Here is a 23,068-nt window from a genome sequence, read left to right on the forward strand (position 1 = left end):
CACGACGCCGACGACGGACGCGGAGCCGCAGGGGACGCCTGCAGACGACGCCTACCGACGCGCAGGGGTACTGCTACGCAAAAGTTTCCGGATCCAGACTGACGCCTGGGGATATTCTAAGGTAAGGAATCTAACACTAACGTGTTTCTTTCAGATTTTAGTGTTTCGCCATCCTTTGCCTACTATTCTGGGAACAACGACCCCACCTCCAGAGCATCTATTCTATACCTTGGCCCCACATAAAGAAAGGCACCGTCAAACCTACACTAAAAATGTGTTTTTAGAAATGCTTCATCAGACGCACAGTGCAACGAATACTACCAATTGTTGGGTTTGTGGCCTTTTGCCCTCCATGATGCATAGACATGATTTATTTATTTCTTTGCCTTTATCATATTTAGGAAGTTGTGAGGCTTGGTTTAAATTGTTGTCCATGATGTATATGCACTATACTGTAGATACTGCTCGTTATTCTGAGAAAGACTGAGATGATTTTGGCATACATAGAATTGCACCAGGGTTTCGACCCCAAGGGAAATAATGGAGAAGGGTCATTAGATCCAAATGCCTGTATAAATATGTACAGGGAGTATGAAAATGTCACTTGGCTCAGGAATGAGATCTTAGATTTTACAGAGTTTATTTTCACCCAGTATTTCCAACAATTTAAAGAAAGAAATGTCACAGATGACAAGGCAATCCCAGTACCTATACTAAACAGAACTTCAGCTTTCTGTATTCAGGGGGCAGGACAAATATCAGTGGGAGAGAGCCAGTGTAATTATACATATCGACTGCGCACTTTCAGTAGCCCTCCTTTATTGAATCCTCTCCTAATGAATACTTTGTATGTGGAGAAAATGCATATACATGGCTTCCTCGTAGTTGGGCGGATCGTTGTTATCTGTCCTTCCTGTACCCTCCAGTGTATATAGCTCCTGCTAATTTTCATAAGGACCATCGATTAGAGAAGCGAGGCCTACCCCTCATTAGAAATGTGAGAGAAATAGACACCACTGACATAGATCAAACAGATACTGCAGAGCAACATTTTGTTGATATAATGAAGGGAGTATTTCCTATTTGGGGACCCATTATCACCCGTAAGGAATTGAGGCGTTTGTCTAGGGTAGTTGAAAGAGTAATCAATACCACCGCAGGTATATTAACAAATTTAACTGTAGAGCTTCAAGCTACAAGACTTGTCTCGCTTCAGAACAGAATGGTTCTAGACGTTATCTTGGCTGATCGAGGAGGAGCGTGCCGTGTGATCGGCAGTTCCTGCTGCTTACATATCCCGGACTCCGCCCCTTCTGTTCATTTGGCTATCCAGAAGCTACATCACTTGGCATCCGAAGTGCATGCAGATACAGGGACCTGGTCCTTGTCTGGTTGGTTCTGGGGTCTATTGTCCACTTGGGGATGGAACATTTTGATGATACTAGCAGGCATAGCAGGTGTTATATTTACCTGCTGCCTATGTATACATTGTGGGCCAGCTTGTTGTTCTTATTTTGCTACTAAACTTGCCTCTTCCATAACCACTCCTTCCCCAGTGGCCGTAAAGGCTCAATTAGTTCAGCAAGAAATAAAAGACCTAATGCAGATTGATGAAGGAATTTTTGAAGACTAACTTCTTTTTAGTTAGCTACATCATGCTAAAAGGGTGGTTCTGAGGGATAAAACTCCAATTTCCCCTATGTTAGTTGTATGGGTCGTATATGTATATTGTGTTAGCATGCTGTATGTATATATTCCTAGTATACAGGTATGCATAGATTGTAATCTATACTTCTTTAGCTGAGTTAGTAAGGGTATATGCGGTATGTTTGTTCTGTTTTAGCTTAGCTGATTTGCTGGAGACAGCTGAATACACGCTATTCTTCCCCTGTCCTGGGACTCAAGGTCGCATCTGGCTTTGGGTCCGATAAGCGCATTCCTGAAGGTGCCGTGCCTGCACTCCCAGGCACTGAGACTAACGGGAGTCACCCCTCCTGACCTCCCACATAATAACTAAAGCAGAGCTTTGTACTAATCATGTGTGCCATATATGGTCCTTCCTCAAAGGCCAAGAGCCAAGTAGCGTTTTTCCTTCTACGGTGTTTCATGCGCTACGTCGAAAGTATATAAGTCGTTTTGAATGCAAGCCAGCAGTCTTCTCCACGCACCTGGATGGGTGAGGATGGGAGAGGCTCCTCTATAGAGTGTTCTGTATAATAAACGATTTAACTTTCTTCACTGCCAACTGACTGGTTATTGGGTAATTGGTATTGGGGCGATTGGTACGTATAGCTCCTTATGTTATTTTCTATGGTACGTCACGGCCCGTGGAGGGAGTTGCGGTGGGGCAGAAAGGCGCGGCGGGGGAGGGGCAGGGTCGGGTTGCTAAAAAACAGAATATGGATAATTGAAGGTAAGTAAACAATTTAATTAATAAAACGAATTTCGTAGCGCGCCCTGCATCGCAAAATACGGTGCAGCGTGCGCTACAAATTTCGTTTTATTAATTACATTGTTTACTTACCTTCAATTATCCATATTCCGGTTTTTAGCACCCCCCCACCCTGCCCCTCCCCCGCCTTTCTGCCCCGCTGCAACTCCCTCCACGGGCCTTACCTGTCGTTCTGCTTTCTTTCCCCACCAGATAATAGGTCACTGTACCAGGTGAATACGTATTTTCAGATTTAAGGGCACACTCAGAAGCACTATGCACACTGGAATTTTTTAATTTGGGATTTTTTTAAACACAATTTTCAAATAATCGATTATCTGTGGAAAAATCTACACATTTTAACAAAAACATTATTTCTAGCTTCAAACGGATAAAACATTTACTAAAAACCCAGTGTTGCCACGCAGTGCAAAGCCCTTTGCAAGGGTTGATTGTCAGCATTCTGTTGCTTATTGCTGTATTTCAGTGTCAAAACTGATTCTAATGAGGTGGGCCACTTGCCCAGGTGGTGCTAACATGTGTACCAATGCCAATAGGCCTGGCTTTAAAGGAATGTTGTATGGTAATGTGAAGCATTACGAGTAGATAGCATGGGATTGAATATGTATTTGTGTGAAAGCAAAGAATCGTCAAATAATATTGGTGTAGGTTAAAAGGTCAGGTGACAGTTGCAGTATTAACCCAGCACTAAGAATTCGGACAGGTTAATGACTGCACTCTTCCCATTTGTGCTGCTGCCAGAGAAAATCACCATAAATTATCAAGTTAGTTAAGACACTTTAATAGCATTAGTCACCTGTGTGTCCCTGAAGATTCAAGCTCAGGCAGCTAGATAAATAAACAAAATCGATCACAGCTGTGTGGAGGGCAAGCACCTTTTTGTGGAAGCACACAACTTGAAGTGCTGCACTATGACATACATTTGCCTTTTCTTAGCTGCATAATTTAGTCGGCCCCTCCACATAATTCCAGTAGCCCTGGCTATAGGTTACAAAGCTTGCTTGGCAGAGCCTAACAATGAAACCTAACAAGTTTGTCAAGTGATTTAACTTTTAAGCCATTTTATTTAAAACTAGCGAAATATCTGCATTAGAAAGGAAGTACACTAATATAAAGATGCTTCCAGGATTGAAATATGTACCTACTCTGATTGTAAACAATAATAAATCAGATATCCACATGACTACACACATTGTGCCAAAGGAGAAATGGCGATTCTTGGAAAAAAAATACCTCTTTGCTTCTCGTCACTCCAAAAATGCTGATTAAAGAGAGAACACTGTCTTATATAGTTTGGTTGTACTCTAGAAAATGCACGTGCTCCCCCACAGCTTTCCTATGTTACATTTAAACTTATAAAACGAGTGTGTAGAACATGAAGTAAAGTAAACATTTATCACATCATTCTTTTCTGAAAAAAATATTTCAATAGCGAAAGTGATCGTTATTTTCTATTTATTATTCCTTTTCACAGTTGATTTCACAGTATAATTTTTTTAATTAAAGTTTCCAAATACACTCTTCATGGCACACAAGCCTGAGGATTTTTCAAGATTTAAGTCTGTATCAACATTATTAGTCTTCGTAAGAAATGAAGGATGCGGTCCCAGTACCTTAAGCAGTCAGGTGAAATGCATGTCTTTGTTCACCTCTGGTCTGTTTACTGGAGTAAGGTTCAGATTTTTCAAATGATTTTAAAACATTTATTTCAAACTAGCTTATCATGCTGCTATGAAGCATTAAAAAGGCATTATATTAACATAATGGAGATTGCATGAAAATTGGCTGAAAATAATTACATTTCTGATGTTAAACTGAAACCATCCGGTATCCACATGACTTCACTAATGGGGCTAAATAAAGGAAAAGTGGCACTTGGAATTACCAATTTTGTTTTACATCAGCAAATAATCTGGTCCCTTTAAAACAACACAGGAGCTATGTCTGCTCCAGTCAATTGTTCTACAAAAGGGCTTGTCTGCCAGACAACCACAAAAAAAGGCCGGGTCCCGCGTCTTCTGTGCTCCTGCTCTCCTGCCTCCGACTCGGACAGGGGCAGAAAGCAGGCAGCCGGGCTCCCTCCCCTAAGCAAATCACAACGCTGCAATGCAACATTGTGATTGGTCTGAGCACCGTAACACGGAGCTCAGCCAGGGGCTGGAGGGGTTCCAGCCTGCATGGAGAAGGGGAAAGTGTGCATGCCTGGTTTGAGCGGCCCAAGAGGGCCGACCAAACAATCATTGCGCACTCAGGAGTGGGCAAACCACTCCTTCCCTGCCCTACACCGTAAGCAGAGCAGCCCCGTCCACAAATGAACCATAAAATGGTAATAACTAAAAGTTATTACCATTTTATATTTTTGCTTCTCGCACTGCTAGAAAGCAGTGGGGCGACCTTCCTCCGCCATAGCAGAGGAGCCGTCACTGGGTGGAAGAATGTAATTGCTCAACAATTTCTAAGACACCTTAGTAGCCTAGTCCGTCGGGCAGGAAATCAGCCAACTCATGGCCCATGCAAGAAAATGCCCAAATGGTGCATTCTAACCCATCAATCATGTTGTCAGAAATTGACTTTGCAACTTATCACATGGTAATCTGAAATGCGCTTCCTAGCCTTGACAAGTATGTTGCACATTCCTTACCCTGCTTAGTGGGACTCCATAGTAACCTACCCTGCTTATTGCGGATCTATCTTTCTCATGGGGTAGGCTATTAGGGTTATGTAAGATTAAAGAGTGTATAGTGTGCCTTGTCGTCATGGATCCAAAATGAATTTGGATTGGTTGCCATTGTGTGAAACCATGCCGCACTCATTCTTCCAAGATGTGATATGATGATCCGATTCAGCATGTGATCATTAGGTCTGCAATTCAATCCAGTTTGACTAATTCAATATTTGGGCTCGGTTTGAGTGAAGAAGTAGATTGTTTTTATTTATTTTTTATTTATTTTTTATGGACCATTTTTAACAATCGTGCAGTTAGAAAGATCCTTCTTTAAAAGTGAATGCAGATGGATTTTTGATGTAGAGAACGAAGTAAAGATGTGATTGTTGTTTCAGTTGAAAAGCAGCTACTGATGTTCTTATTTTCCCAAGTGGGAAGCCAAGAATGGATTAGGTGCTGGTTGTGCTGACAGTTTTCCTGGTTATCCAGTCAGGGAGTAACCAACCCTTCTCCCAGTGTCTAAGCAGTCTAATCCAAGAGTGTGATATAGAGAATGCAGGTACCACTCAGCAGCTGCATAGCGTTGGTTGCCAGAGTCCAGGGCAAGGCAATTATCTTTCCAGTTTTCTATTTAAATTTTGCACCCCATTACAATGTTGCACCCCTAAGAATGCCCCTAAGAATTATGTGTCTGGGGCATCCGCCCCTGTGCCCCACCCGCACTACGCCACTGCTACTCAGTAATCTTTTGACAGATTGGGATTGTTTTTGGGGTGCCGGGATATACAACTCTCTGAGGACAGATCTATTTGTTGGTTTTATCACCAGGCCCTATTCATCCCGTCTTGCCACGGTCAGGGTTACTCCCCTCTGAGGGATTCGTTTTTAACCTTTTCCTGCGTCTGCAATGCGGATCTCTGTAACTTTTCTTGGTGGAGAATATTTTCCCACCTGATGAATGCATCAATATAATACGTGGAGTAAAGAAGTTACATTTAATATTTTCATTAATTACAGCGGCACATCTATTGCGAATAATTCCATGTGCACTGGCAAAAATTCCAATTTGACTGTACTTCTTGATTAATGGGCCTCTGCTGTGGGTCAGTCATTGTATTCTGTGTATAAGTGACATGCCCGGCGCTTGCAAAGTAGCCCCTGCCACTGAATAGGGTGTCAAGGCACTCTGATAACACTGAAAGTTGTATAAAATTTCATGAATATTCAGACATTTGGTAACTCAGGTGTTCCTACAATCTGTTCTAATATATGCATGAATATGGCTGGGTTGGAAAAATGCTGCCGTGACAGATAAAGGAGGAAGCAGTCAGAGTTGTGCATCCACATCACAAGGAATTAGGGGCCAGATGTAGGTAAATCTTATTTACCGACTCTAAAATACAGAATTTTACTGATTCGGTATTTTAGATTCGGTAAATAAGATGTAGGTAATTATTCTGTCATTTTTACCGAATCGGAATGATTCAGTAATTACCGAATCGGTATTTACCAATTCGGTAATTGCCATTGATTCCTATGGGCCTTGAGGCCCATAGGAGTCTATGGCAATTACTGAATCGGTAAATACCGATTCGCTAAAATTACCGAATTGACAAGGGGGACAGGGTGTCACTTTGACACCCTGTTGCACCCCTGATTCAGGCTTATGTGCTATGTGACACACATACATGCCCTTAGGGGATGTCTGTGTGCCACATGGCACAGGTGTGCATGCACAGATGTGCATGAACACAGGAATTCGTTATTTACCATGCAATAGTATTACATGGTAAATAACGAATTCTTAGGGGCCCGTGGCACTGTTTGCAGTGCCATCTACATATAGATTTACCGATTCGGTAAAGTTACCAAATCGGTATTTTACAGAATCGGTAAATCTGTAAAATTTAGGCCCCCTACATCTCAATCACCAAATACCGGTCGGTAGACGGCCGAAATCGGCCGTTACCGACCGGTATTTGGTGACCTACATCTGGCCCTAAGACCATAGAATCATAACTTATTCATAAATGTGACACCTGATTTTACTTTTACTGCATAAGTATAGTTTAGCCTAAAACAAACAATACTTCCAACAATTTTAAGATGCTCTGATTTACTCTTTCAAATATGAAAAGATAATTATTCTACATATTGTTAGCCAGGCTGTAAAGTAATACATAATTATATTTCCTTGGCCAATTAGTAAAGGCTCGTGTTCCTGTGTAGAGTCAGCCAGAAGCACAAGGGTTTAGTTGAACTAAACACAGACCTGCTAGAGGAGCAGAAGGAGATGATACCATCTGATTGTAAGGTGCTAGTTACAGGCTCACTGAAAGGCCTGTTCATTTGAGATGCTCTGGTGCATGGACCTGGAGGAGGCCTGACTAGTTTCAGTAATTATAACATGTGGGATAGCATTGTTCTCTTTCGAGTGTTAAAAAAGTAAAGCCCACAGCATTTTACAACAATAACTTGCTGCAAGTGAGTGAGCATGTGGTGTGGTATTTATGACAGTATTCGTTAGATGGTGCTATACACTGCCCCAGTGGAATCTTTCTGAAATACAGTAGAGTCCAACATAAGTCGAGAAGGATCAATCTACAACTGGTTCACAAGATACCCGCTGTCGATGTACAGATTTCCATATTAGATTAACTGGATGCAACGTAATCTTATTTGGAGATCCTGGAAATCTGCCTCTCCTGGAACTACACTGGACACTGCTGTTTTAAAAGGTCATGCACAAGCAGGATTGAGATGAGAAGTATGCCTCTGGAGGAAATACTTGAATCCTGCCCAGTTGAATTATCCTTCGGCAATGGACTTGTGCCAGAGAAATACTAATGTCAGCCCTGAACTTGGCATCCAGGAAGGCTTCCGGCGTTTTCTATTGGATAAGGCAGCCCTGCCTATTGTGGACTTATTGATCCTGGTTTGGAGATGGTTCTGTTGGAGGAGATAACATCTGTGAAAGCAGTAAGCTGTGATTGGCCCGGGCAGGATTACCAATCAGATGCAGCGATGGAATGATGAAGTGGAGGGGGAACCTGCTGTGAAGTTAGATGTTCCAGTGTATACTGGGTTCGTACGTGCAAACATGCCTCTAGCCTTTCCCATAGAGTGCAAAGTCAACAGAGAACTGCCCTGAAGATTCAGCAAAGAGAACTTCTTGGAATGTGTATAACATCATCAAAGAGAAATGGTGTGTATCAAGGTAACTGACTTTACCCCAACCTCTACGGCCTACGAATGCCCACAACTGTTTAATATATGTGATGACACAACTTAACATGCATTGTCAATGTCAACCCGTCTCCCTGTTTATGAATGAAAGAAATGACTTGAGAATATAGCAGAACCTTTGTATTATACATTTTATTAGTTATAGCAGAAATTGAATCTTGGTGTTTATAGATTGCATTATGTTATTGAGGTAAGACTTTGAAATTGCAAACATGTGTAACCTTTATAGTGATCGAGTACAATTTTGTTTTGTATTTTGTCATTTGAACAATTTTAAAAGATTCTAAACTTCTGTGAATTTAAATTTTCTTTTTTAAAGTGTTATTTCAAATTTTAAAAACCACCGGCAAAGCTAATTGGTCACGCAATTTTCAAAGATGCAGTAACATTCGTATACAAATACCTTTCAAAAGCTACAATTGACACTATCCCAATGCAGACTGCAGCCCCAGTGGCCGTCACACAGCTGCCCCCAAAGGTGCATGCACAACTCAGGTCACATAATATCCCTTCAATAAATATGCCTGGTTTCTGCTTCACTCCAAGACTTAAAAGGGGCGGCATGATTTGTGATCCTCTACTGTACACAAGGGTCTGTTAAGCAGCATTGTTCATTTTTCATGCTTAGATAATACCAGCAAAAAAGAAGAAGGATTTAAATGCCACTGGCAGGATTCGAACCCCTGAAATTGAGGTACTGGTGATACCAAAGCCCAAAGCTTGCATCACTGCTCTATATGTGTACGTTGCTACCAACGAAGATGGTATGCCTTTGCCAACGATCTCTTGTACAGTGTGTACCTTGCTCACTGCTGACCTGCTTCAATATCATTCTAGTTATTTAGTCAAAGGGAGGCTTCTCCAGTAACATGCTCTCTTGAAGAAACCTTTGGACCTTTGCATCCATGAGGCACAATACACCTAACTATTTCAGGATGCAAATTTGCAAAAGTTAAATAGGGTGGAGGTGGTTTTTGAACCCTTCACAAACCGGCTCCAAAGAGACCACAGTCCATGTCTTAAGCTACTTAATATCTTTACAAGCACACATGTGGCTCCGAGCCACAGGCTATGGAATTTACATGCCAACCATCTCAATTGACTTTCAAGTCAAGTCAAAGTCAAAAGATCTTTATTCGGATTGTAAAACATCCATAAAAGTACATGTCAAACACAGCAGAAGTAATAACACAGTCATAGAGAATAAAATGTACACAAGTAACAGCCCACAGAGTTACGAATTCATAGCAATAGACAGCTTTATCATGTGCAAAAAGGCAATCGCTGGTGCAAAATGTACAAAGTGCAAAAAGTGCATAGTGCTAATGTCTCAGTCAATAAGCAGAGAAACACGGGACCGGACAACTGCTTTGAGAAAGCAGCTCACTCTAAAAGTGGCTTCATCCGTCTTTAACATCAACAAATCTTTAAAAGCTAATTTAAAATCCATCAAAGCGTCTTTTCTGCAGTACGGTATTAAAAGTGCTTGGTGTACATTCTATAAAAACCACAAAAGAAAGTAAAATGGAGCAAACTTTGTTTTCCGCCAAGGTTACAGGGACAGCTTAGATTTTCCGCATGTTTATTGAAGCCTAACGGGAAGCAAAGTAGATTAATAATGCTTCCATCCCTGAACCGAAATTACAAGCTCCTGTTCCACCTGCCTAACTTTATGCGGAGATAGCCCTGAGGCAAGGCATGAGGTTTGTCGCATGGCTCCATAAGGGAAATATACCTTAATGTGGACGGCTTTGCCAAATCACACCTTTCCCTCTCTTTACAATAAAAATCATACAAAGCCTTTTTATTAAATTCTTGTGTGTGCAATCAATCAATTGAGGGGAGGTAAAAAGATGTCCCTGCCCCACGTCAAAAAAAAGTTTTTTTCGACAGCCTTAAACCAAGGTATAAAGTTAGCCCTCTCACATTTTAGGCAGTCCAAAATGATGTCACGGGACAGAGGAAGCAGAGTTACTCCAAATTTTTATCCAAAAAAGGGTGGGTCTGGATCTTATAAAATCCTCTATATAATGGAGATTTAATTCCCTGTGACACACATAAGTTGGTGCTGTAATAACCCCCCAAAACCTTCCGACAGAATCTGTTTTCTTCAATCTTTAATTGGGTACAATTCGAGTAGCCCCACACCTCAGCACCATAGGTTCCTACGGGTAAGCATTGTGTTCTATAAATTTGTAACAATGATGTGATCACATCTGCCTGGATAGGTTGGCGGAGGGAGGTTGAAGAGTTTATAGCTTTGCTCAGTTTATTCCTTCCCTGAGCAACATGATGCTGCCAAGATCCAGTGTTAGAGAACAGCAAACCAAGGTAGGGGAAAGTGCAAGTGCTTTTTAAAATCTGGGTTATTTTATAACTTTTAGGGCCACATGACATTATAAATGATTTCTTAAAATTAGTACATAGGCCCAAATCTGCCATATATGTGACAAAGCCAGAAATTAAAATACGCAAAGCATTGGGTGTGCGGCCCATAAGGACCGCATCATCCGCATAAAGAAGTGCAGGGACGGGTTTACCGTTTACTTGCGGAACGTTGTTGGTTAGATTACTCAGAGAGTCACTCAATTCACTTATATACAGGATAAAAAGCAGAGGGGCCAAAACACAACCCTGTCAGACCCCCCTGCCAATTAAAATATCATTAGAGACTTCGCCGTCATTGTTAATGCGAACGCGGGCTTTCAAATTGCTATGAAGATATGCCAAAAAGTAAACTAAGGATTTGTCTAAACCATAATTCAACAGGACTGACCATAAACGGGAGCGATTCACAAAATCAAAGGCAGAACTTAAATCCATAAACCCAAAATATAAAGGAGATTTTTGGGCAATTGTTTATTTAGCCATAAGCAGGTTTAGATGTAAGCATTGCTCCACCGTGCCCACTTTACTTCTAAAACCTAGCTGGCATTGGTGTAAGATGGTATTTTCCTCCGCCCAGGTTCTGATTCTGTTAAAAAGGACCCTGCCTAGAAACTTTAACGTATTGTCAATTAAAGATATGGGGCGGTAACAACCAGGGTCAAGTCTGTCGCCTTTTTTGAATATTGGCACAATAGTGATGCTGGACCATGTTTCCGCGACAGAGGTATAAGATAAATTGTTAAAAACATTACATAGAAGGGGTGCCCAAAAGTCAGGTTCAGATTTGATTTGGTCAATGGATAAACCATTGGGTCCGGGGGCTTTATTCCCAGCACTTTCGGTGATGGCATCCTCCACCTCCAACAGCGTGATAGTCAAGGGCCTAACTGATGAAACAATTTCTGTGGGGTTGCCAGAAGCATCATAGATCTTGGAGAAATGGTCAACCCACACACCCCCTGTTATGTTATGTTACAATTAATGGGGGAAATATTAGAGCCCAAAGATCTCAGGTTTTTAACCGCCCTCCAAAACCCGGCTGCATCTTTTAAGGCTGCTGTGCGAACGAGAGAGTCCCAGTGGTCTTTTATTAACTCCTCAGATCTGATTTTTAAGGTGTATTTGTATCTAGATCTCAGAGTCCTTACCAGGGACAAATCGCGCGGTTCAGCTGTAAGGGAAGCCTAAGTTCCCGATTGGCTTTGGAGCATGAGGTTTCGAACCACCTAGGGCTACTGTTGTTATGAGCAGGGACAGGTGTAGAAATTTCCTTTTTTATAGCCTTGCAGAGTTCACAAAATGAATTAACAATATCAGGCCCGGGGCTGTCAGTTGATAGGCAAACCGGGGCTAGTGTAGGGTGTTTTTTAATGACTCGAGCCAAAACGCCCTTGTTGTCTATTCCCTTCCAAACCACCCTCAGCCTGTCTGTCGATGCCGTTAGATTTTTTTGCCCCAATTTCTATTATCTTTCCCGGTTTCTTAATTGATTTGAGGCAAATTAAAATTGGGTAATGGTCACTATATGTAGTCCTGACAACCTCTGATTTTAATAAGAGATCCCCGAGAAGAGAAGAAATGAATACATAGTCTATAGTGGTTGAGCTCCAGCACCCAATATAGGTGGGAACGGGTGCATTGTCCGCACCAGTAACTATATTCTCCATTACATCAGCTAGATCGTGTGTAGCTAGCAGATCTAGTAGTTCATCTCCTCTCTTACAGGGTGGAATTCTAGGGTGAATGTGTGCATTGAAATCACCTCCTATGCAAATGCCATCAAACCTACCATATTTTTGTCCATCCACAACTTCATCAATGAAATTAAACAATTTTAGGAAGTTGGTGTTAGGGTGAGTTGTAAAATCGTTATTATAAAAGTTGATAAGACATATCTCAACGCCATGAAGTTTTTGTTGTTTGTCTGCAGTAGTTCGATTTTAGCTGCATCAGTGATTTTAACCCAAATAGATAAGCCCCCGCTGGGACGACCAATAGGAGGGGAAGGTACAAGCACGTTATGGCAGCTATATCCTTCATGAAGTAGGGATCTCGTGCACCAAGTTTCCTGCAACATTATGACATCAAAGTTGGTTACCCAATCGGTCCAGGTCTTGATTTTCATTTTTGCGTTAAGACCTGCGATGTTCCAACTCAAGATAGATAAATCGTCGGACAATATGGTGGAAATGTGACACTGGGCACCTATTGTGGAGTCAGATGACTCCCTAGGCCTACCGGGTGGATTGGGAAATGTTGCAATAGGACAAATTGATGGATTTCCTGCAGAGATATGCATGTTAATGTGATCACTGGCTACATTGTCAGGTAGAATATCTAATGGTCAGTTCAGACTACCTGTGTCAGCTAATGCGGTGTATCTATTAAAAAGTGGAAAAGGCGGTGGGGCTGGGCAGAATAGTCTTGGTGGGGGCCTATAAAAGTAGCCCAAAGGCAAGAGAGTAACAACATTGGAAGGACCCGAATAAATATTGTTGTGGTTGAGTATAAATTTGACAGTACCAGGGTGCCTAAAATTGACAACAATACAGTCCCCATTGAAGTTTTTACGTAAGGGGCCAACCCAACTCACTCGGCGGCAGACAAAATTTCATTTGAGCTGTCACGACCTACCCCCTTATGTTTGGTCAGCCAGTCAATGCACTTATTATTCAGCTGAACCCAAGACTCACCTTGTCCATCCCCAAGTGGTGGCACGCCTGCCAATACTAAAACGTATGGGCACGCGTCAGGTGGTAAATGGAGGGCAGGTTCCTGATGTTTTATGGGTCTGCTAACAACCGGTTGTCCCTTGCCACCGTTGCTACTACTTGGGGCCACAGGTTTCACAGTAGTTATAGTAGGGCCCTCATTCCATGTGCTGCTAACTATAGTAGTAGTGTGAGAAGGACCGGCTACTGCGGCAGGAGTGGGCTTGGCTTTTGGGGCAGATTGAATTTCCTCTGTAGTAACACATCTAGGTGTAGTATTAATTGTTGGTGTGCTGCTGATAGTTTTTAGGCCCACCCTTTAAACTGCTGCTAATAATAGGCCCACCACACAAGTTAGCCTTACTAGCGGACTCTAGGTCTTTCAAAAGACGATCACCTCTCATTTGATCAAGGCTAATCACCCCTTTCCTTTTTACCTCTTCCTTTTTTACAAGATTTTCTAGTGTATCAAGTCTTTTAAAAACAGTATTAAATTGTTTGATCAATTGACTTTCCAATTGTTTAAAAATAGTAACAATGATTGTCTCGATAAAGTTCCCATTAAGTTTACATTGGATGATACTTTCAGTTAAAAACTCAGTCTGTGTTACCAATGAGTTGTGGTCTTCTGTAGAGGGGGTAAGGGGAACGGCCACCTCTGCAAGTTGCAGGTTTTCTGTATTAACAGTGTTACCCCCAGATTGTTGCTGCTTCCCTCTGGTCCACATACTCTGGGGGGTTGGTTGGTTCTTGTTACGGGTAGGTTGCTTCCTCTTATTTACAGTAAATTTCAAGGGGCCCCTTTTTCCATCGATAGTCTTGTTACTCGGGGACGGGGAGGTAGTAACAGTATGTACAGCAGAGTCAGGCTGGGAGTCGATAGTTATGACTTGGCTTCTGCCCCCAGGCAACACTTTCAACGCAGTTACCTGAGTAGTAGATTTCAAAATAGTAATTACTGGTGAGAGCGGTAAAGTATTAAAGGGGCTTGCTTGTGATGACTGCAGGTGACTGGTACTACAGCCTAATGACATCCTCCTTTCAGTATTGGGGATTTCCTCCTGGACCATATTAAGGGCGTTCTCCAATAGGCATTCAAAGGAAGTAGGCAGAGCAGAGGAATCTACAGGAACAGGCGTTATAGGGTTAGTATTACGTTTCCCCATTGTCACTTTTCCCGGACTCACCTCTTATGACAAGTCTTAGAGGGGGGCCCGCCCGACCTCTGATGTCCTCTGAGGGCCTAAGAGGGCCTAAGAGGGCCCGCCCTTTGCCCGGGCTTAGACCGGCACCGCCCGCGACGCTGGGGCTCTCGCTGACCTTAGAGCACCTCCGGGGGTGGGACAGGGCGTGTGCGCCTTCCTGTTGCGGGGCCTGAGGGCCTGTGGGCGATGTAGTCCAATGGCTGTATCGCCGGGAAACTGGCGGGACCAACAGCGGAGCCAAGGAGAGGCTCGAGCGTCCTGCGGTGTCCTGCGGCGTGCTGCGGCGCTCCCCGCTCTGCCCAGGTCAGTATGCAAAGTGCCCCTTTCATTCGCTTCTTCACCTGTGACTGCTTCACTGGGCCAATTTACAACACTTTCTTTAAACTGACACCTACTCTCATGCTATTTTATTCTACTGCCTTTCTCACAGAAACACATTGGACATCATCTGACAGTATGACTGGAGGAACACCTGCATAGTTCTGCAAACCTTGCTACGAAGAGCATGCCTTATGGGGCATTCCTGGCTCTGCACTTAACAAATGTAGACATCTGAAGACAGGTTGGTCAGTAGGATGGTGCTAACCAACAATCAGATGTGCCAGAGGCTGTTCTGAAGCCATGTGCAAAAGACAGTATGGCTGAAAGTGTAGGCTCATGAGAGATATCTGGAACTTGTTTTGAAGGCAACAGATGGGAAGGCACAATAAGACAAGTAGGTAAATTGCCAACCCTGAACTTGGCAGGCAAGAATGGGCGTCCTAGTAAAAACAAAGGCTGAGCGCTCGTGAAGCAAGAGGCCTGGCGGAAAAGAGCTGAGCACGAAGTCATAAAAAAATGTACCCATTGGGGGTACATGAGAGGAGCAGCCCAGCAGGAAGAAGGGGCAAGCACAGAAGACTTAATAAAAAATCTAATAATCTTGCCAGAGCGTGCATGAGAAGAGCAGCCCATCAAGAAGGGAGCATGCAAGGGAGTCATACTGAAAATATAAAAAACAGTTGTCTACAAGCCTTGAGAATGAAAGGGATGGACCATGAAGGCAGCCATCCAATCATGAGTAAAAGTTGACTATTTTCTACAATGCTGTATGCAACAGACAGCTGGAGCTCACTGTAGCAAAACTACAAATAAGGAGCAGGAGTTGGCACTCTAGGAAGGAAGAAGTACAGGATGACTTGAGGAATGGGGGCTTGTCGCCAACCTGCCAGTCAATATGACTGAGGAAGTGGGTTGTTATATGGTAATATTCCCAGTCAGAATAAGGTACTGAGGGGAAATGTCAGATTAGGTTTTTCAAAACAGAGTGCTACGGGATAACCCTCGCCCCAAAAACTGAAATAAAAAATACTTGAGGAAACGGTGTGGTAGTGGGAAAGTAGAATTTGTAATTAAATGAGTAGTGGCCGACGAAATGACAAGTGCCTACTGGAAGTTAACACAGTTGTGTGTAATTCACACATGCTGTATAGAATACAATGATATGTAAACAAAAAAATCAAAACAATGATTATAAAAAAAGGTTGCTTAGTGGAAAACCTTGATAGACTGCTGTCTCTAATGTTCATTTTTAATACAAACGTTTTTGGTGTAGAATGTTTCAATCCATTCCCTTCACATTCTAAGGAAAGGTTTAGGGAATTCTCGCCTTGGTAGACTTTGTGTCATTGCTTTCGGTCATTTTCTTTCTGTTTAGAATCTGCTTAGTTATAAATCCCTTCAAAGGATTTATCTTTTACTTGCTTTTTCTTTACCCTTACTTTGCACATGTATCTTTTTCCACTACAGTTTTTGAACCACTTATCAGTTTTTTAATTTCGCGCTGATTTATTTTTCTAGGAAACTTTTTCGCTTTTACTTTAACTAAATGAGGACCCAGTATTTTCTTATGGCATCAATGTATTGGCTCGGTTGTTATGTATGGCACCTTCATGCACTGTCTCCAAGGTTTGCCTTGTTGCTCAGGCCAAGCTACCAGAACCGGTTTCCTCTGTTGATTGGATAATATGCTGTTGCCCAACAGGCAACTTTCAACTATCTACCATAAAGGGATTTGCTTTCTTTGCAACAGGACTTCCAAAGCCAAACCCCAATGACTCAGGTGGCCCTTCGCCAAAAGAAGATGCAGACCTCTGTCCTCTCCCATTAAGGGGTTGCTCCAAACTGGAAAGGACACTGACTTGAATGGTAAATTAGCTAATTTAATTTAAAATGCATGAGCATCACATTAAAAGTAAGTGAGAAATTCAAAGCTCAGTGTTTTATGGAAATTGTATAACCTGCTATAGACAAGAACGCAATATCTAGATGAAAAAGTCCAAGTAATAAGAGATTAATTTCAAGCTGGAAATTTTCAAAATACATTGCTGTCCTAAAGAAAAACGGCGAAGCACTGAGGTAGAACAATAACATAGAAGACCAGCCTATTTATATTGATTCTAATTTCCAATCAAATCAAAAAGCTTCTTGAATATTATGGTACTCAGTCACAAAACATTTCTCAAGACATGTTAAATAAACTACTTCAAATATGGATTTAAGACCTAAATTACCAAATCTTAATTGACAGCATAAATATTTGAGGAATTCTCTGACTCTTGTCCCTATTATGCCAGGAAAATTCCACTAGTGTTGTAGATTTCCTGCTGTGCTCAGCTTACGTTAGTGGACGGAACATTGGTGTGGGGGGGGGGGGGGGGGAGGGGGGGGACACGAAAAAAGTTGGAACTTAGCGTGTGTTCACTAGAAGTCTGTAGTAGATCACTTTAAGAGTGAAATATTGTGTAGAATCTTTAGTAGATCTAGAATTGTTTATGTGTGCATTGGGGAACATTCTCTAATGAGCTGTTATGAAAGAAGCTCTGTTACCTGCTAGCTGTACATTCATTCCTACAGTGCTGGGGGCTTAAATAAAGGACCTAACTTCAAGAAATCACCGGTGTATCTTTCATTACTACACCGATTTGGCGACGAAGATTAGGACTTTGTAGTCCTAATACGTTTTCTTATTCCCTTTGCACATATATATTCACTCCTATACAGATAGGCGTTGGTGTGTAAACCTGGTGAGAATTTGTTCTGAATTCAATATTACATAATGCAAATGCTGAGGATTTGAGTAATGTGTACCTGCGATCATGTCATCCACAGTGCTCATTTTCAGCAGCACCTGTTCGATGAGGCCAACTTCTGTACTGGTCTGTAGGTTTCGGACACTTTTGCGGAGAATGGCAGTGAACATGCTCCAGATTTCCGCCTGGCATGTGACGTCACAGTGCTCCAGCAGCTCCGACATGCACGTGATGCTCTCTGCATCCTGGATGATGAAGTTCATCTCGAGGTCAAACTCCCCACCGACCAGCTGAAAAAGCAGAAATAGTGATGTCAGACTATTCTGAAACAATGCGAACATTCCAGCAGCTTGTCCAAGTGAATAAATACATCAATGAAAGCCAATGGGATCAACTCGCCCCGCGTGATGCTTTCCAAATTAAATAAACCAGACATACACATTCAGGAACAGTTACACACGGTTTCATTAGTGTCTGGAACAACAACATTGTTATTTGACAGCTTTGACACTCAAGTAATCTATTCAAAGTAAACCTCATGAAATGTAAAATTACAAACATGTATACAACAATGAATAACATATCACCAATACAGCAACTTAAAGAGCTACTCGAAAGATGCCTTTATTTGCCAACCCATTTAGTCATGCCTCTGCTTCAGAAATCCTATACAATATAGGGTTCCTATCAGCACATATTATTTGAAGAGCTTTTATTGCCTTCAAACACTGAAAAGATATGACCAATCGGGTTGGCCAAAAAGAGGTCACTGCTTTCCAATACATGGCAGATCACGGGTCAGTGCCTACGCAATGATCATCTGTAACTGCTTCGGTCTCACTCTAAAACTACTCCCCTTCTCACCCCTTCATCGTTTGATTATCTCACTGCACCCCATGTCTGCACATCTGACTTCCAGACCCCAAAAATAAAGCAGACAGGAAGAGGAAGGAGTGTGTAGCAGGCAGTCTACAAGCGACAACTGTTATCAGCGGTTTTCAGTGGCATCCATTTTGAAAACATCCTTTTACGCAAACTTAATGGCGAGGTCAGCTTGTTAAAGCATAGTAGTCTGATGTCCAGGTCAATAAACAACTGTGCACCCACTGTAGTTGTGATCATAATGGGAATAAATCCTTAAACACTTAATTTGTTACAACTACTACTAATAATAATAAATACAATTATAAGTGCAGAGGCCCAGACTTCTCTTAGGAGCCTGCAACTGCCTCTGTTGAATGGCGAGATTTCGGGATATCAAGGCTGACTACTTTCGATTCCACCTCATGCCTTCCTTCCACATGCTTACACTCTCTGTCTCTTCATCTCACTCTTCCAGATGCTTTTTCACCTGGCTTTCACTCAATGTCACTGTTTTCCTAGCTTTCTCTTCCCACTATTTCTCGCTTTTCTACCTATCCGTGCCTTGCTCTGGGCCAAAGGCTGGTGAATAAATATAAACCCTGATCTCTAGAAAGGAGTGCCATTCCCACCACCTGCACCAACAGGCATAAATTAACTGTTTGTACCTCTAGGCCGAAGAGCCATACAGTAGTATGTGGTTAAACAGCCCAAGAGATTTGGCTTCCACCACAGTTCCTAGTGTCCAACTGGAAGTTCCTGCTGACTGACTCTTAATTCCCAATTCGAATTTAGAGTTTTCTACTAGTCAAATGAGATGCTCTCCCTATTACCCAAGCCTATTCAATCCTCTGGTTGAAGAGTCGATGTCTTTCGTAGCATTCATTCTGCTAGAGAATGAGATATGGCGAATACCCAGGGGTACTTGAATTTTGCAGCAAAGGTGGACTAATGTGGCAGGCTCTACAAAATTATGCAGCAAAAAAAGACACACTATGAGGTAAGGTACACTACACAATCAGTGACATTCTCATATTTGTATATCTTAACAGTTATTGTTATTAAAGAATTCTAATACTGCAGAAACATCTGACTTTTCACAAGATAGAAAAGTTACACATCCATTCTTCACTAACAATTAATTATCCCATTTTACTTACAAAAAAAGCCAAAGGATACAGTTTGATTAACACTGCCTTCATACCAAGAGTAAAGTAATTTGTGTAAAACATGTTAAGCAATCGACAAAAAAAGTAGGGCTTCCTGTACAGACGTTTTAAAATAATAAAAGTGTGCCTCTTTTATTCTACACATTCCAGGTCTGTTGTAGCATTTGTAGCGTTTTTGGTAACTTAATTTCTCTTATGTTTTAAGTTCACACCATAAAGCCTCGGAGGCACTTCTTTCCAATAATACAAGGCCATTCTGAACATATTTCTAATGTTATCATCTAAGTGTCTCACGATGAGGCACTTTAACATTTAAGCTGCCAGACCTTAAAATTAAATGCAAAATATTTGGGATTGTTCCAAATTCGGGGTGGCAGATTCACAGCAAAATGTCGAAATATATGCACATAAGTTTCAGCTAACAGTCTGCAAACATGGCTGCATTTTTGGCTGAATCTCATTCCTTGGAGGAAATCTGCATGATTATTTTTGTCAAGCCCGATCTACAGGCCTAAAGCACCATGTGGTATGTGGTTTGAACTTAATCTGATAGCAAAGCCCTGGAGTTAGAATCCTCTAAATGAACAAGGCTTTGAATATCTGCACTGACTCAGACTACCCACAGGTCTGGAGGCTCAGTGGGCTAATGCATAAACTGAAGGTACTCGTGCACCCACCTTGCATTCATTCAGCCCATTTCATTCAGACTTTTATCCTTCTCAGCTTGAGTAGACAAGCAGTTGAGCACTAGGTAACAAACATCTGCTATAAAAAATTACAAGAGACTGTTTTATTGGTGTAGGCGGGGCTGGCACGTGTTTTTATGGGGGGGAGAGGGGGCAGGCCCCAACGATTGTCAGTGGTCCATGCTGCCAATCTCAGCACTCCAAATGTTCTCAGCCCTTAGGACACAAACAAAGCTGCACGGGAACAGATTCTATGTCAGGGCCAGCGTTGGCGCTTGTGGGCCTGGTGCGACCATCTTTTTTGGCGCCTCCCTTGACCCCCATTGCCTCCTCCTCAGATTCCCTCACTCCCACCTGGCAAAAGTGCCCCTCATCTCTCCATAGCCCATTGTTTTAAAGCACTGGTAAAGGCTGTTCTTTGCAGCAGGCAAATTAACCATCTCCACTACTTTGTGTCAAAACCGCTCCTAGACAAAACTCCATCTCTCTCTAGCAGGAACATTAGTTTTCTTTACATTTTTATGGCTGCCTGAAAGCTGGACGCACAGGGAACTCTGCAGCAGGTGCTATTAAATCTGAAGTTATTGCTAAACACAGTGCCTACCTCCCAGTCAGTGCCCCCCCCCCCACCCCAAGTCAGCACCCAGTGCAGTCACACCTGTCGCACCGCCCTTAAGCTGGCTGACTTTAGCTTTCAATTGTTGAAAAATAGCTTGAGACGAGAGCCAATTACAGTCCAAGTGTATTCATCTCAAAAGTCAGTGTATGTACAACTCACTAAAATCACTTTTGTTCGATTTCAATACTTTGAGACACGTTGTATTCCACATAAACAGCGTCCATACAGTAGTGAGATTAAACTAGATTCTTAAAAAATACGACACTATATTACCCAGTCCAGATGTATTGGGAAGTATTTAACATCTCTTAATACACTATATATAGTTGGTGTCTCTCTCATATACCATTGCAACGTTTGGTACCTTAAGTGAAAATGTCCGCCTTCAAATATACAAAAGCACATTCTTTTCACATTATAACAGTCTCTTGTTTGCTTTGTGGCACATGTATCATTGTAGCTGTTCTTAACTGTGCTCTTTTAATTGGGCAAGTGGCTAGAAGGGAGGCCTTCGGGTACTCCACAATCAGTGGTCTTTACACATTGACACCAGCACTAACTCGTTACACTGGTTGCCTCTGGGAGATCGAGTCAACTCCAAGGTACTGTGCACGACTCAGAGCAGGGGCGTGGCTATATATAGTACAGCAGGTAAAGTAGCACCGAGGCCCACAGGCAGAGGATCCATTCTACTTGCTGCCATTAGGACAGAAGCCTTTACAGGACAGGACACAGGTCCCTAAATGCTCGTACAAGCAAGTGGCTTAAACACTACACTTCTGGCAGCAGGATGAAACCTAAAGCTTCAGTAATAAACTGCACCCAACTGTCTCAGCCACAGCCTTTCTGGAAAAACATAAGGGCACCTCCTCCCAAAAAAAGTCTTGCAAACAGTATGTGGAATGCCAGGCCACATATGACTTGTCATCAAGATGGCGCAGTCAGTTAAACACTCACTGCGGAAATATAAAGATATCTAGGTCTCGGGTTGAATCCCGACAGTGCCAAACAAAGCCGTCTCAGCCGGTCATCCTTCCGAGGTCGGTAACAGAGGAAGATTAAACTGGAGAGCCGTCGCGCCACTGATGGAAGTGCCGAAAAAGAATGGGAACTGGGATCCTGAGCACAGAGGTGGCAAAGTCACTGAGTGTGAGGAAGGGTCGGGGCATTAATAAGGAGAACAAAATATTCTATAACTATTGCTCGGCTTTCGTCTAGAGGTGACTGCTTATTAAGTAATAGTGCACACACCTTAAATGAAAAACAAGTGCAAGCTATATAAATCTTTACAGTACCGAGACTCCCCTCCCACACGCACACACACACATACTCCTTTCCTTTCAACCCGAGCAACTCACGGTCATAGTTAACCCTGATGGAATGCCTCTTCTTTAACTAAATGTATGGGAATTGTTTGGATAAAATGTAAAAAGTTTGGGAACGTAGTTCCCAATAAACACCACCCATTATGAACTTAGTAGCAGCACCTTACAGTTCTTAATGTAATTGCATAAAGCGTTATATACACGTAGTTATTCTCATTACCGTTTGCCACTCTGAAGTGACATGCTAACTGTATGAATGTGATTAATGAAAAAATAGGTCATAGTGCTAAAAAAAATAATCAAATAATGTAATTCGTTGACCTTCAGACTGAGAAGAGCTACTAAAGTCCAGGGCACCGGAAGTTTCGTAGCCTGACATCTAAGGCCTCGGAAGTAACCTGCTGGCCCACGGGTCCAGAGAGAGACTGGGACGGCGGGGACGACGAGAAAGAGGAAACCAGACACGGGAAAGAGGAAACCAGACATCCCAGACCTCCGCTCGTCAAGAGAGCTAACGGGAATTGAATGAAAGGGAAAGGTCACGGCGAGTACTAAAGCGTTTTACTACAACATAAAGCAAAGTGATCGCGTGCCCGCTCTAATTACATGATGTCCGAGCTTCAAAGTGCTCGCGAACAGATTAGAAAGTATAATCGTGCTGTGATTAACA

At 42.3% G+C, this 23,068-nt stretch overlaps 1 protein-coding gene across 7 annotated transcripts in view; it reads right to left on the bottom strand.

Annotated features, from left to right (window-relative positions):
- Positions 1-23,068, bottom strand: part of NBEA (neurobeachin) — a 1,820,918-nt gene that overhangs the window by 1,509,126 nt on the left and 288,724 nt on the right. For all 7 annotated transcript variants that reach the window (XM_086935110.1, XM_086935108.1, XM_086935109.1 and 4 more), the window contains exon 2: positions 17,797-18,028. In XM_086935110.1, the coding sequence (XP_086791236.1) occupies positions 17,797-18,028 (232 nt within the window). The remainder of the gene's footprint in view (positions 1-17,796; positions 18,029-23,068) is intronic.

Source organism: Lissotriton vulgaris, chromosome 8 (genome assembly GCF_964263255.1).
Source record: "Lissotriton vulgaris chromosome 8, aLisVul1.2, whole genome shotgun sequence".
Lineage (NCBI taxonomy): Eukaryota > Metazoa > Chordata > Amphibia > Caudata > Salamandridae > Lissotriton > Lissotriton vulgaris.